The sequence below is a fragment of the Panulirus ornatus genome, chromosome 3 (genome assembly GCF_036320965.1).
Source record: "Panulirus ornatus isolate Po-2019 chromosome 3, ASM3632096v1, whole genome shotgun sequence".
NCBI classification, from domain to species: Eukaryota; Metazoa; Arthropoda; class Malacostraca; order Decapoda; family Palinuridae; genus Panulirus; species Panulirus ornatus.
Genome location: NC_092226.1, coordinates 73,363,967 through 73,375,290, shown reverse-complemented (window position 1 = coordinate 73,375,290; position 11,324 = coordinate 73,363,967). Strand labels below are relative to the sequence as shown.

The window sequence follows — 11,324 nt, the reverse complement described above, 5'->3', positions numbered from 1 at the left end:
AAAGAACACCTGTCACCTTCAACTGCTGTCGAGGGGGGAGGGGGGGGTATTGTATCATTCCGTAATCCCGTGTACACCATAGTTACCACACACCACCACAATATCATTTCACCATGATAATGGAGGGAACACCATACGTTGTACTAGAAAAAAAAAAAGAGGGTTGGCTTAAGACACCATAACATTGCTGTTCCATTACACCATCCCTTAACTCACCATGTACCTTAAGCGCCATAGTATACAACACTACACAACCCCTACACCATATTTCTGGTATTCTTTATAATCAATACACCATACCTGATGCACCATAACTACCACAGTATGCTGTTGGTGCACCATAAGAACTGAGTCGTTGTGCCATTGTTGCACCATAAGAATTAATGTGTGTAGCGAATGTGCCTCCACCCTGCCTCTGCACCATAATGTCGGCAGACCATAACTTCACTACGGAAGGATCACGTTATGTGTCTTGCCTCTGACAATTATGAACGAGAAAGTAATTCATTTCCAAATGAAGAGGATTGAACACTGTAAATGAATAGACACGATGAATAATTGAGTAGATAAACAGCAGCAGTTATCTTTGTTTACCACTATGGATGTTGAAGTTCGCTTTCCTGCACATGGGAAGCTTGCATTAAATGTCCAAGCTTGATACTTGAGGTCAAGCTTGTAAGTTAAGCTATGCCTTTCCCTACAGAAGTCAGGTTTTTAAGAGATGAACCACTCCATCCCTTCGTATACCAAGCTGCTACAGATAAGCTTCATATTTCCTCACAATGTCAAGCTTTGTGAATTAAACCACACCTCTCCCCCGTACGCCAAGCTTGAAAGATGAGCCACAACTTTAACTACAAGTGTCAAGCTTTGAGAAATAAACACGTTGTCCATGTTTACCAAGCTTGAGAGATAAGCTGCACATTACCCTACAGTGTCAAGCTGCGTGAGATAAGCCACGCCTCTGCCTCAGCTCTCAAAGCTTGAACATGTAAACCTTACCTTGTTATTCCGCTCCGATGTGGCTGAGCTACCGGGAGTGGTGATGGTGTGGCGGGGATAGAGGTAGCGATGCTTGTGGCAGTGACTACTCGACAGGTGTGTGTGTGTGTGTGTGTGTGTGTGGGTGGCTGTGTGTGTGTCCCACATATCCTCCCTCCCCATGTGAGCAACACAAAAGTTAAATGGCTGGGCGGACTTGTTTTATGCCCGTGCTCGCTTATGGTTGTCACAAATCAATATATATATATATATATATATATATATATATATATATATATATATATATATATATATATATAGCTGCTTAACAAGTACTCACGTACAGCACCCGCATGTGTGTGTGTGTGTGTGTGTGTGTGTGTGTTTGGAATTATTATTATTATCATTATTATTATTATTATTATTATTATTTTTTTTTTTCTTTTTTTTTTTTACCTCGTCGCTGTCTCCCGCGTTTGCGAGGTAGCGCAAGGAAACAGACGAAAGAAATGGCCCAACCCCCCCCATACACATGTACATACACACGTCCACACACGCAAATATACATACCTACACAGCTTTCCATGGTTTACCCCGGACGCTTCACATGCCCTGATTCAGTCCACTGACAGCACGTCAACCCCTGTATACCGCATCGCTCCAATTCACTCTATTCCTTGCCCTCCTTTCACCCTCCTGCATGTTCAGGCCCCGATCACACAAAATCCTTTTCACTCCATCTTTCCACCTCCAATTCGGTCTCCCTCTTCTCCTCGTTCCCTCCACCTCCGACACATATATCCTCTTGGTCAATCTTTCCTCACTCATTCTCTCCATGTGCCCAAACCATTTCAAAACACCCTCTTCTGCTCTCTCAACCACGCTCTTTTTATTTCCACACATCTCTCTTACCCTTACGTTACTTACTCGATCAAACCACCTCACACCACACATTGTCCTCAAACATCTCATTTCCAGCACATCCATCCTCCTGCGAACAACTCTATCCATAGCCCACGCCTCGCAACCATACAACATTGTTGGAACCACTATTCCTTCAAACATACCCATTTTTGCTTTCCGGGATAATGTTCTCGACTTCCACACATTTTTCAAGGCTCCCAAAATTTTCGCCCCCTCCCCCACCCTATGATCCACTTCCGCTTCCATGGTTCCATCCGCTGACAGATCCACTCCCAGATATCTAAAACACTTATTATTATTATTATTATTATTATTATTATTATTATTATTATTATTATTCAACCCCAGGGCCCATTTCACAGGAGTTCTAGGGTTATAACCCCAGCATCCCCCTTTTAGGGGTTCCTGCAGCTCCAGGGCTGCGCTACACTCAGTAGCAGGTCTAGGCTGGGCGTCTTTGAAGAGAGAGAGGTTCTTTGACGACATTGTACTCTTACGTTCGTCAACGGACGATGACCAGAAGCTGTGATAATGTGTAATGAATTACCTTTAATTATATGACTAATGAAGAAACATGACTTTCTGAATATAGTGATTAACACAAGATTTTTTTTTTCCTAACTGGTTCTTATCTTGAACAGTAAAGTAAATTTGCATAGAACAGGGGAAGTCGTCTGCATTATTATTAATATTCAAAAGTTGTACATTATTGTATTGATGGATATATAGGAATAGAAAAATGGGAATATTTCATTGATGGATATAGGGATAGGGAGATAGGAATATTCTATTTTATATTCAGTATACTTATGAACAAGTCTGAGTATACTGTATTGTATAACCAGTAATATAGAAATAGTCGAAGCGACACCCTCGCCAACATCGGTAAAGAGGGGGCGTATACAGAATTCATGCTGCGCCAAATATAACGCTGCCACTCCGATGTGGTAGTTGAGTTAATAAGGACGAAGTTAGGGAGGTGGAACATCTGAAAATGGACCCCAGGAAAGTGTACAACATAATTAATTGTCACCCCCAAATAAATTTTGAAGAAAACGAAATATTTCTTCTATCACAGAAAATTATAATGTTATAGGCTATTCTATTTTATTTTAGTGACGCATGGCAATTGATTCCTTCAGTTTCGTAGTGACATGCCAATTTAACAAGGAAGATTCTGGTCTTCAGCTGCTTTAGATTGTGATTTAGGGAATAGTTAATGCTGTAAACTGTTGAGGATTATTACTTGGTGTGGTTTTCATTGCATGTGCTTGTCTTCGCATTATGTACCAGTTTAATTGCCACTCATGCCGTGTGTATGCATTACTTCATATCATATATTTTACCGATTAACTGCTTGATGTTTATTTTAGTTAGTGATCACTTTTAAATCAACTATAACAAGCGAAATACATTATCATTATCATTCACATTTTCTCGTAGACTATAAAGGATAAAGAGGACTTAATTCACTGTGCAGTAGGAATGATATTGTAGGTTGCATATACCTGTGTTGTGAGTATACAAAGTAATGTGAACACTCGCTTCATTCTGGCGCACAGCAAGCCTAATTTGAACAAGGGACCGAGTTTACTGAATTAGGAAACTCGTTCTATTGGTAGACTGACCGTAGCCATTACTGATGGCAGACGTAGTAGTAGCCACGGAAAATAATGAATATTCAATTTGTCTCTGACTTTAAATAGGCGGAGTTTTTCTATCCGTCATGTGCAGAGGCGGTTCTTGCGGTTAGATATAGGTTACATTGGGATAAACGGTTTGTTTGGGTTAGATAGCTATATACGTTTAGTTTAGGTTAGATAGCTAGACAAGGATTGTACCAGTCAGGTTTAAGAATGGAACACTCGTGTGAAAAATCATGGAAGAATAAGTCATTTAGTATTATAATGATGACATTAAGATTTCAAACCGTGTCCTTGAGCCTGTTACTGGGTGGCGCCGTGTGTCGGTTAGGGTGGGAGGGGCCGTGTGCGGGGGTTGACTGGGTAGGGGTGAGGAAGAGGGACACCAGTCACCCGTCTGGCGCTGCAGGACACACTTCCTTGTCCTTTCGTAAGCTCTCGTACTTCTCAGGTAAAGAAGGTGTTTCTTATGTTTTATGAGCAGCTGACTGAGTGTAAATGGCTTTAACAGGGAGATCTTTAAGCACTGGATGCGGGTATTTGTCTCCACGAGAACCGTTTGAGTGATGCAGTGTTTGTGTGGCTTTTTATCACGTTGATTAGGTGATGTTAGGAACAGCTAATGCATCATGTATCATATAATGCTTCTCAGTGGATCGAACCAGGTTTCGGTGAATTACATATGACAGCGAGAGAATGTATGCGAGCGGATGTGGCCTTCTGTTCATGGCGTTCCCTCTCTGATGTGAGAAACAGCGATCAAGTAGCAAGGAAATGTAAACTCCTTTGCAGTGAGAAGTGCTTGGACGAGACAGTATTCCCAGTGATGCACCCTCGTCAGAGATAACCACTCGAGCAAGCTGAGTCCCACACACACACACACCCACACACACACACACACATATATATATATATATATATATATATATATATATATATATATATATATATATATATATATATATATATATATATATATATATTAAAGCTGTGGTAGTAGACGCCAGAAGCTGGCGACTGTGAGGAAGCGTGTACAGAAAACATTTGAAAATGAATAAACACAAAAATGAAATAATGAAATGCAACAGGAAGACAAGGTATGATTCCCTGAGTGTAAGTTTGAATGGACAGAACCTGGAGGAAGTGGAGTGGTTCAGGTACATGGAATTAGACATGGCAGTGATGTGACCATGGAAACTGAAGTGAGTCATCGGATATAGTGAGGGGCGGAGGTCTTGGGTGTGTGTGTGTGTGTGGAAGGTAAGGGGTCAGTGTCTGGGCGAAGATGGATGTGTTGTGATGGTATAGTAGTCCCGACGGTGTTGCATGGGCGCGAGTCTTGGTCCCTGAACTTAAGAGGAACGGAAGGTGGACGTGTGAACTGCCTGGGTTTGGGGTGCCTGTGGTGTGAGGTACGTTGGTCGGGTAAGGAGCGACATTGTAGGGGAGAACCGTGAGAGTGAAACACAGTTTGATCAGTAGATAAGAGGAAGATGTGCTGTAAGGTTATGATGTATTAATCATAACTTCCCTGAATAAATCCCACCAATCCTAATTACCCTTTGCATAACAGACTTAAGCAAAAAAAGAAAATCCCAGTCCATGTATTGGTATAACGAATTCGTATTGGTATAACGAATTCGTTTGATATAACGAATTCGCTTGATATAAAGAATTCGTTTAATCTAACGAATTCGTTTGATATAACGAATTCGTTTGATATAACAAATTCGTGTTGTGTGGTGATGTTGGCTGACGTATGGTCTGGTGTGGCAGGATGACTCGGCTGCAGATCTTCACTGTGGACGCCTTCTCCTCCCGCCCCTTCTCCGGCAACCCGGCTGCGGTCATTCCCCTGACGGAGGTGAGTTCCTGCACACGGCGGGTCACGCGCAGGTCAGGTTATGCACGGGTAAGGTCATAAAACTGGTGAGTTCATGCAGAGGTCACGTCAAGCAGAATAGAGGTCTTGCGCAGATGAGTTCATGCACAGGTCGGGTCATGCATAGATGAGTTCATGCACAGGTCAGGTCATGCATAGATGAGTTCACGCACAGGTCAGGTCATGCATAGATGAGTTTATGCACAGATAAGGTAACAGGCAAGTACGTTCATGCACAGGTCATGTCATGCGCAGATGAGTTCATGCACAGGTCATTTCATGCGCAGATGAGTTCATGCACAGGTCATGTCATGCGCAGATGAGTTCATGCACAGGTCAGTCCATACACAGGTTACGACATAACTAGGTCATTTCATTCACAAGTAGACCATTAACGACAACACATGGATGAGTCAAGTCTCTTGCAATGCGCGCCTCCTGCCGTGCACATTGCACGGTGTAGTAATCTGTTATGCATGCATGCCTCTTCTCTCTCTCTCTCTCTCTCTCTCTCTCTCTCTCTCTCTCTCTCTCCCAGCCCACGACACGTTCAAGTCAGTTATAGTATCATTATTATCATTACGGGACATCAGTGATCCTGAAATAGGGCCCAGCCAGCTCTTGATCAATTTCGCTAGGTAGGAAATCAATCATTTCCAGCCAGGAATAAGTAGGGATCGCCAACCAGGTCAGTTCATGTCCGAGATGCCGGAGTTTTGAAGCAGTTTTTTTTTTTAGATTTATTTATTTTGTCGTTTGAGGACTTTTCTGCCTCTTGTTTACCGATAGAAATAAGTTTATGATAACCTTTTCATCGAGGTGTGTCCAGGTGTTCCTATTCATCCTTCGGAAATGTGTGCTTTTAATTATTTTGTGTTTGCTTAAGGAATTACTTGGCTGCGATAGTTATAAGGATAAGATGGAATGGCTTCTTAAGTTCCTTACGTCTCGGTCAGTATAGCAAGGACATGTAAGAGTATTATCATATTTCGTCAGTAATTATGAGCATTCCTCTTCTCCCTCCAATGACTTATTTCTGAGGATGTGAGGGACAGATATAGGGTGTGAGGGGAAGAATGAGGGAACGTCTGAGGGTGTGAGGGAAAGGCTGATTGCGTGAGGGGAAGGCTAAGGGTGTGTGAGGGGAAGGCTGAGGGTGTGAGGTGGGATGTATGAGGGTGTGAAGGTAGGTAGGCAGAGAGTCAGGGAAGGGCTAAGTGTGAGGTGCTCAAGGGTCGTACCGTCTTGCTCAATGGTCGTACCGTCATGCTCAATGGTCGTACCGTCATGCTCAAGCGTCGTCCCGTCGTGCTTAAGTGTCGTACCGTCGAGCTCAAGCGTCGTCCCGTCGTGCTCAAGTGTCGTACCGTCGTGCTCAAGCGTCGTCCCGTCGTGCTTAAGGATCGTACCGTCGTGTTCAAGCGTCGTACCGTCGTGCTCAAGCGTCGTACCGTCGTGCTCAAGCGTCTTCCCGTCGTTCTCAAGCGTCGTCCCGTCGTGCTCAAGCGTCGTACCGTCGTGCTCAAGCGTCGTACCGTCGTGCTCAAGGCGTTAAGTATTTTTGTGCACGTGCACGTCATTTCGGTGCGCGTGTTGCCTCTGCAACCAGTTTGTCAGCTTAAGGTGGATCGTCTGGTAACCCGAGAGCCAGTGTTGCTATCCCTGCAACACATAACTACCAGGATTCCATAACACAACTGGCATGTATGACAATACTCGTTCTTGGTGATGGGAACGACCCCTCGTGCCCGGTAGCGCCTCTTAACAGTTTTGGGGGGGTCACTCGTGGTTTCCCCACTTGCAATAAGTTAGCGTTGCTGACCATGAATCACGCGCGGGACCCGTCCGGGTTTTGAATCCCGGGTCAAGGCAGTCATTCCCTTCCGGGGTCGGTCGAATGATCCGACTTAGGCATATGGAGCTCCTGCGTTCGAATCCTGGTTGCGGCAGTCGGTCCACAGTTATGTGGTGGTAGTCGTAATTTGCTTTTCGCCGACAGCCTCTGGACGAGGGAACGATGCAGAAGGTGGCCTCGGAGATGAACCTGTCTGAGACGGCGTTCGTCCGTCCCCTAGGAGGCGACGGGGGAGACTCGCCCTTCGCATCCAGCGGCCGGTTCTCCCTCAGGTGGTTCACGCCCGTGAAGGAGATCCCCCTGTGTGGGCACGCCACCCTCGCCACCGCCCACGTCCTCTTCCAGCACCTAGGTAGGTCCTACGTAAGGGCCTGACCTCTGGCAGTGTACCATTAAAAGGCCTCAATTTTTTTACACCATTATTATTATAGTCTGGCGCCAAACTGCAACCCGGGGACGAGGGATCTCTTGTTGCAGTTGGCGGGTATGGTGCAGTTGCTTAATCCCAAACTTTTAGATGAAGTTCGGCTGATGATTGGAGAGAAATGTGAGTGCCAATGTGTTAAGCACCTCATGAGAGATGGTGTATGTGGGTAATTTTAACGTCCAAACTAGTTTTAGGCTGATGTAAAACGTTTAACAGACTTTGTAGTTCGTTAATGACCGATGATGTCTAACGAAAACAGGTCTTAGGACTTAAGTTCCCTATCCTGTCTTCATGACTCTAACATCACTCCTGTTCATCTTGAAGGTAACAAGCGAAGTCAGGTGGAGTTCGAGACGCTGAGTGGTGTCCTTGTGACCAGGAGGGGCGAGGGAGATGGGGAGGAGGAGGAGGAAGGTGGTGGTATAACCATCGTCATGGACTTCCCTAGCAACCCTCCCATGGCCCTGAGCCCTGCCCAGGGGCGGCAGCTGCAGCCCTTGGTCCAGGCCGTCACCGGGGACCTGAAGGTACATCAGGTCTTGATCTCACACTCCCTCAAGTACCTGCTGGTCCGCCTCAACCATTCCTACTCCAGGTGATTTAAATTATACTTATTGACTCGGTCATATTTATCCAGTCATTATTTTCATTTATAAATTTCTTTAATCCTATATTAATCCATTATTTAGGAGGAGAACGAGTAAAACAGAGACAGCATGAACGTGTATTCCTGCAATAAAGCTGGATTGAAAATTAATTAGTAAGACATTGTAATGATAATAGGATTGTACCATTACTTATATTAATGGCGTACAAAATCCTCATCTTGAATATTTAAGTTAAAAAGATATTTGAAAACGATTTATAGTTAACCAAATAGGGACAGGCACAGTATATTTAAGGAATGTAATATAAAGTCTGTTCTCTGATTAATTCATACAACTCTGGTTTGATTATTAAATTGCGTGGTCGTAAACTTGATGAATTCACGAGATAAATTTCGTTATGACGGTCTCGTTGAGCAGGGAGGACCTGGAAGCCCTGCAGCCAGACTACAGCAAGATGGGACGCGTGCACGACGGGTCGCTGGTCATGGCTGTCATCGTGTGCGTGGCGGGCGGCGACGCGGAAGACCCACGCTACCACGTCTTCTCCAGGTTCTTCGCTCCGCTGTACGGCGTGGACGAAGACCCCGTCACTGGTGAGGCGTCTGCTTGGGTCGGGTCGTGTTGTTTCCACACGAAAATTAGATATGACTAAATGTGTACAGTAGATCCCTGAATTATTAATTGTTTTTGTTATTTAGTTTGATTTATTATTATTGTTGATTGGTTGTATTATCATTATAGTTATTATTATTATTATTATTATTATTATTATTATTATTACATTTGCAAATATTACTTGTGGTAAGTAAGGAAGTATGTTTGGTACTTTGTTTCTTAAGTAGATTATTTCATTCACTTTTTAATTCCTTCTCGTTTTGATTGCTTATACTTTCGTTACTTTTCTCCCAGACGTCACAGACTTTTCTCCCAGACGCTTGGGAAAAAAAAAAACAATAACAATTAAAACTTCAATTTTCTTTCGTTGTTATTTTCGAAATAGCAAAAGTAATCGAGATTTCAAGTTACTGGGTAACCTCTAGATTACCTAATTAGAGTGGCGAAGGAATCCTACGACTCTCTTACTTACCACGAGTTGGAAATGCATAATAATTTTTCGACTGGGATAAGAATTAAGTTTGACGAACTTGACACCAAATGTGTTTATCTTCCTGGTGGATAGGATCTGCACACACCGTCCTGGGTCCCTACTGGGCTCTTCAGCTGGACAGGAGGGAACTAACCTGTGAGTACATCTCCCGTTTTTCTTTTACCTTTCCCATTTTCTAACCAGTCCATCTTAATTATTACTTACTAAGAGTTCCTCAGCCTCGATCCCAAGATAGAGGCCTTAAGATAGGTTCAGAGGCTGTTACACCAAGCTTGAATATTGCTAAAGGAGACTTGGAGTTGTTTACTTGATACACGTATGTTTATAGATCGTACTTTGACCAGTGTCTGCAATTGGGTAAACATTTCCCAGCTTAACCAGAGTCGCAAACTGGGTAAGAATTCCCCAACTTTGACGAAAGCCTCTAATTGGGTAAAAGTATCCCCCATCTTCAACACTTTGTGATGGAAGGAGGTCAATGACATATTAGAGGCGGATTGAAAAGCATTTACTTGCCGCATATGTACAAAATATATATATATATATATTGACTTACTGTTTTAAAAGAGGTCTTATTCCACTGACGTTATCTTTCATCCTCAGTTCGGCAGTGCTCCAAACGTGGCGGCGATGTGAAGGTAACAGTGCGGGACGACAGCCGTGTTGACATCATGGGCACTGGAGCCACCGTACTCCAGGGTTACATTACTGTGTGAGACGCGTATGTGTAATTGATTACCCTCTCGTAATTAATGTAGCTACCTGTTGTGTACAGTGAGGTATGTTTGCCCTTAATTAGAAGTCAAAGAATGTATTCCCACCTTGAAAGATGTTTAAGGGATAATGTTAAAGCTGTAATTCCTATGTGTTGTGGGTTAATCCTTCGACGTTATGGTTGCTCATGTCCACGATTGTGAGAGCGGTGGCTAAGATGTTGGCGATGAAGGAAGTGATGATAAATGAAGAATTTTGTAATGTTGAAAGTCTGTTTGTGACCCAGGTATTCATACATACAATTAGAATATAAGTGATATACAGTAGTACGTACATATCAATCTGGAGTTGATATATACATTTAGACATATATTAGTAATGTATTAAAGTATGATCATCCAGAGAAAGAAATGAGGTTTAAGCTATATTTCTGTCTAATACACAGAGTATACAAAGTAGGATCATACAGAGGAAGCAACATTTCTGAGACATACACCAGAGTATGATTGTATGAATAAAGGTCAGGTAGACGAGATTACACACAATCCCCCTTCGATACCCGAGCGAAACGCGATTATTTCGTGTGGTGGGTTACTGGTCACATGCGTTTCTCATGTTTTTCTGAAAGCAGGTTTCAGAATGTTTAGGTCATGAAGTAAGAAGTGTATATTCGATCCCATTGTGACTTTTTATCATCATAGATTGTATCGTGAATATATATTCTTTCCTTTGTATATCTTTTTCTTTTCTTTATATATATAATATATAATATATATATATATATATATATATATATATATATATATATATATATATATATATTCTACTTGATTGGCCCATCCACTCATACACATATATGTACGGAAGACCAAATTGAAGGTGGAAGGATGGAGTGAAAAAGATCTTCAGGGATCGGGGGCCTTAATATACACGAGGGTGAGAGGCGTGCAAGGAATGAAGTGGATTGGAACGATGTGATATATCGATATATTCATATATTATTCGTACGCTTTTGAAGAAGTCAGGTAAAAATACCAGGTGTTCGTCTTCAACTGAACTTGACCAGTTAATGAGAATACGTGAAGTTCCCAGCACTTGGCGTAAAAGCGTGAGAGAAGTTATAGCAAGAGCATCATACGTGAGAATTGAAATATATATTTTACCTAATTGCAGGTCATTATT

General features: G+C 42.8%; 1 protein-coding gene and 1 pseudogene across 1 annotated transcript; one reads left to right on the top strand and one right to left on the bottom strand.

Moving 5' to 3' along the window:
* Nucleotides 1-1,149, bottom strand: part of LOC139759905 (glutathione peroxidase-like) — a 6,168-nt pseudogene extending 5,019 nt beyond the window's left edge.
* Nucleotides 1,150-3,883: 2,734 nt separating this feature from the next.
* LOC139763513 (phenazine biosynthesis-like domain-containing protein 1) lies at nt 3,884-10,874 on the top strand. Its single transcript, XM_071689666.1, has 7 exons — nt 3,884-3,999; nt 5,325-5,412; nt 7,430-7,637; nt 8,037-8,307; nt 8,738-8,913; nt 9,501-9,563; nt 10,032-10,874. The coding sequence occupies exons 2-7, from the start codon at nt 5,326-5,328 to the stop codon at nt 10,142-10,144; spliced, it is 918 nt and encodes a 305-aa protein (XP_071545767.1). The 5' UTR covers nt 3,884-3,999; nt 5,325; the 3' UTR covers nt 10,145-10,874.
* Nucleotides 10,875-11,324: the final 450 nt, after the last annotated feature.

Excerpts from the sequence above, each read along its gene's own strand:
- LOC139763513 (XM_071689666.1), top strand. The coding sequence starts at position 5,326 with ATGACTCGGCTGCAGATCTTCACTGTGGACGCCTTCTCCTCCCGCCCC. Across the intron at positions 5,413-7,429 it reads CGGTCATTCCCCTGACGGAG|CCTCTGGACGAGGGAACGAT; the intron begins GTGAGTTCCTGC and ends TTTCGCCGACAG. Across the intron at positions 7,638-8,036 it reads CGTCCTCTTCCAGCACCTAG|GTAACAAGCGAAGTCAGGTG; the intron begins GTAGGTCCTACG and ends TTCATCTTGAAG.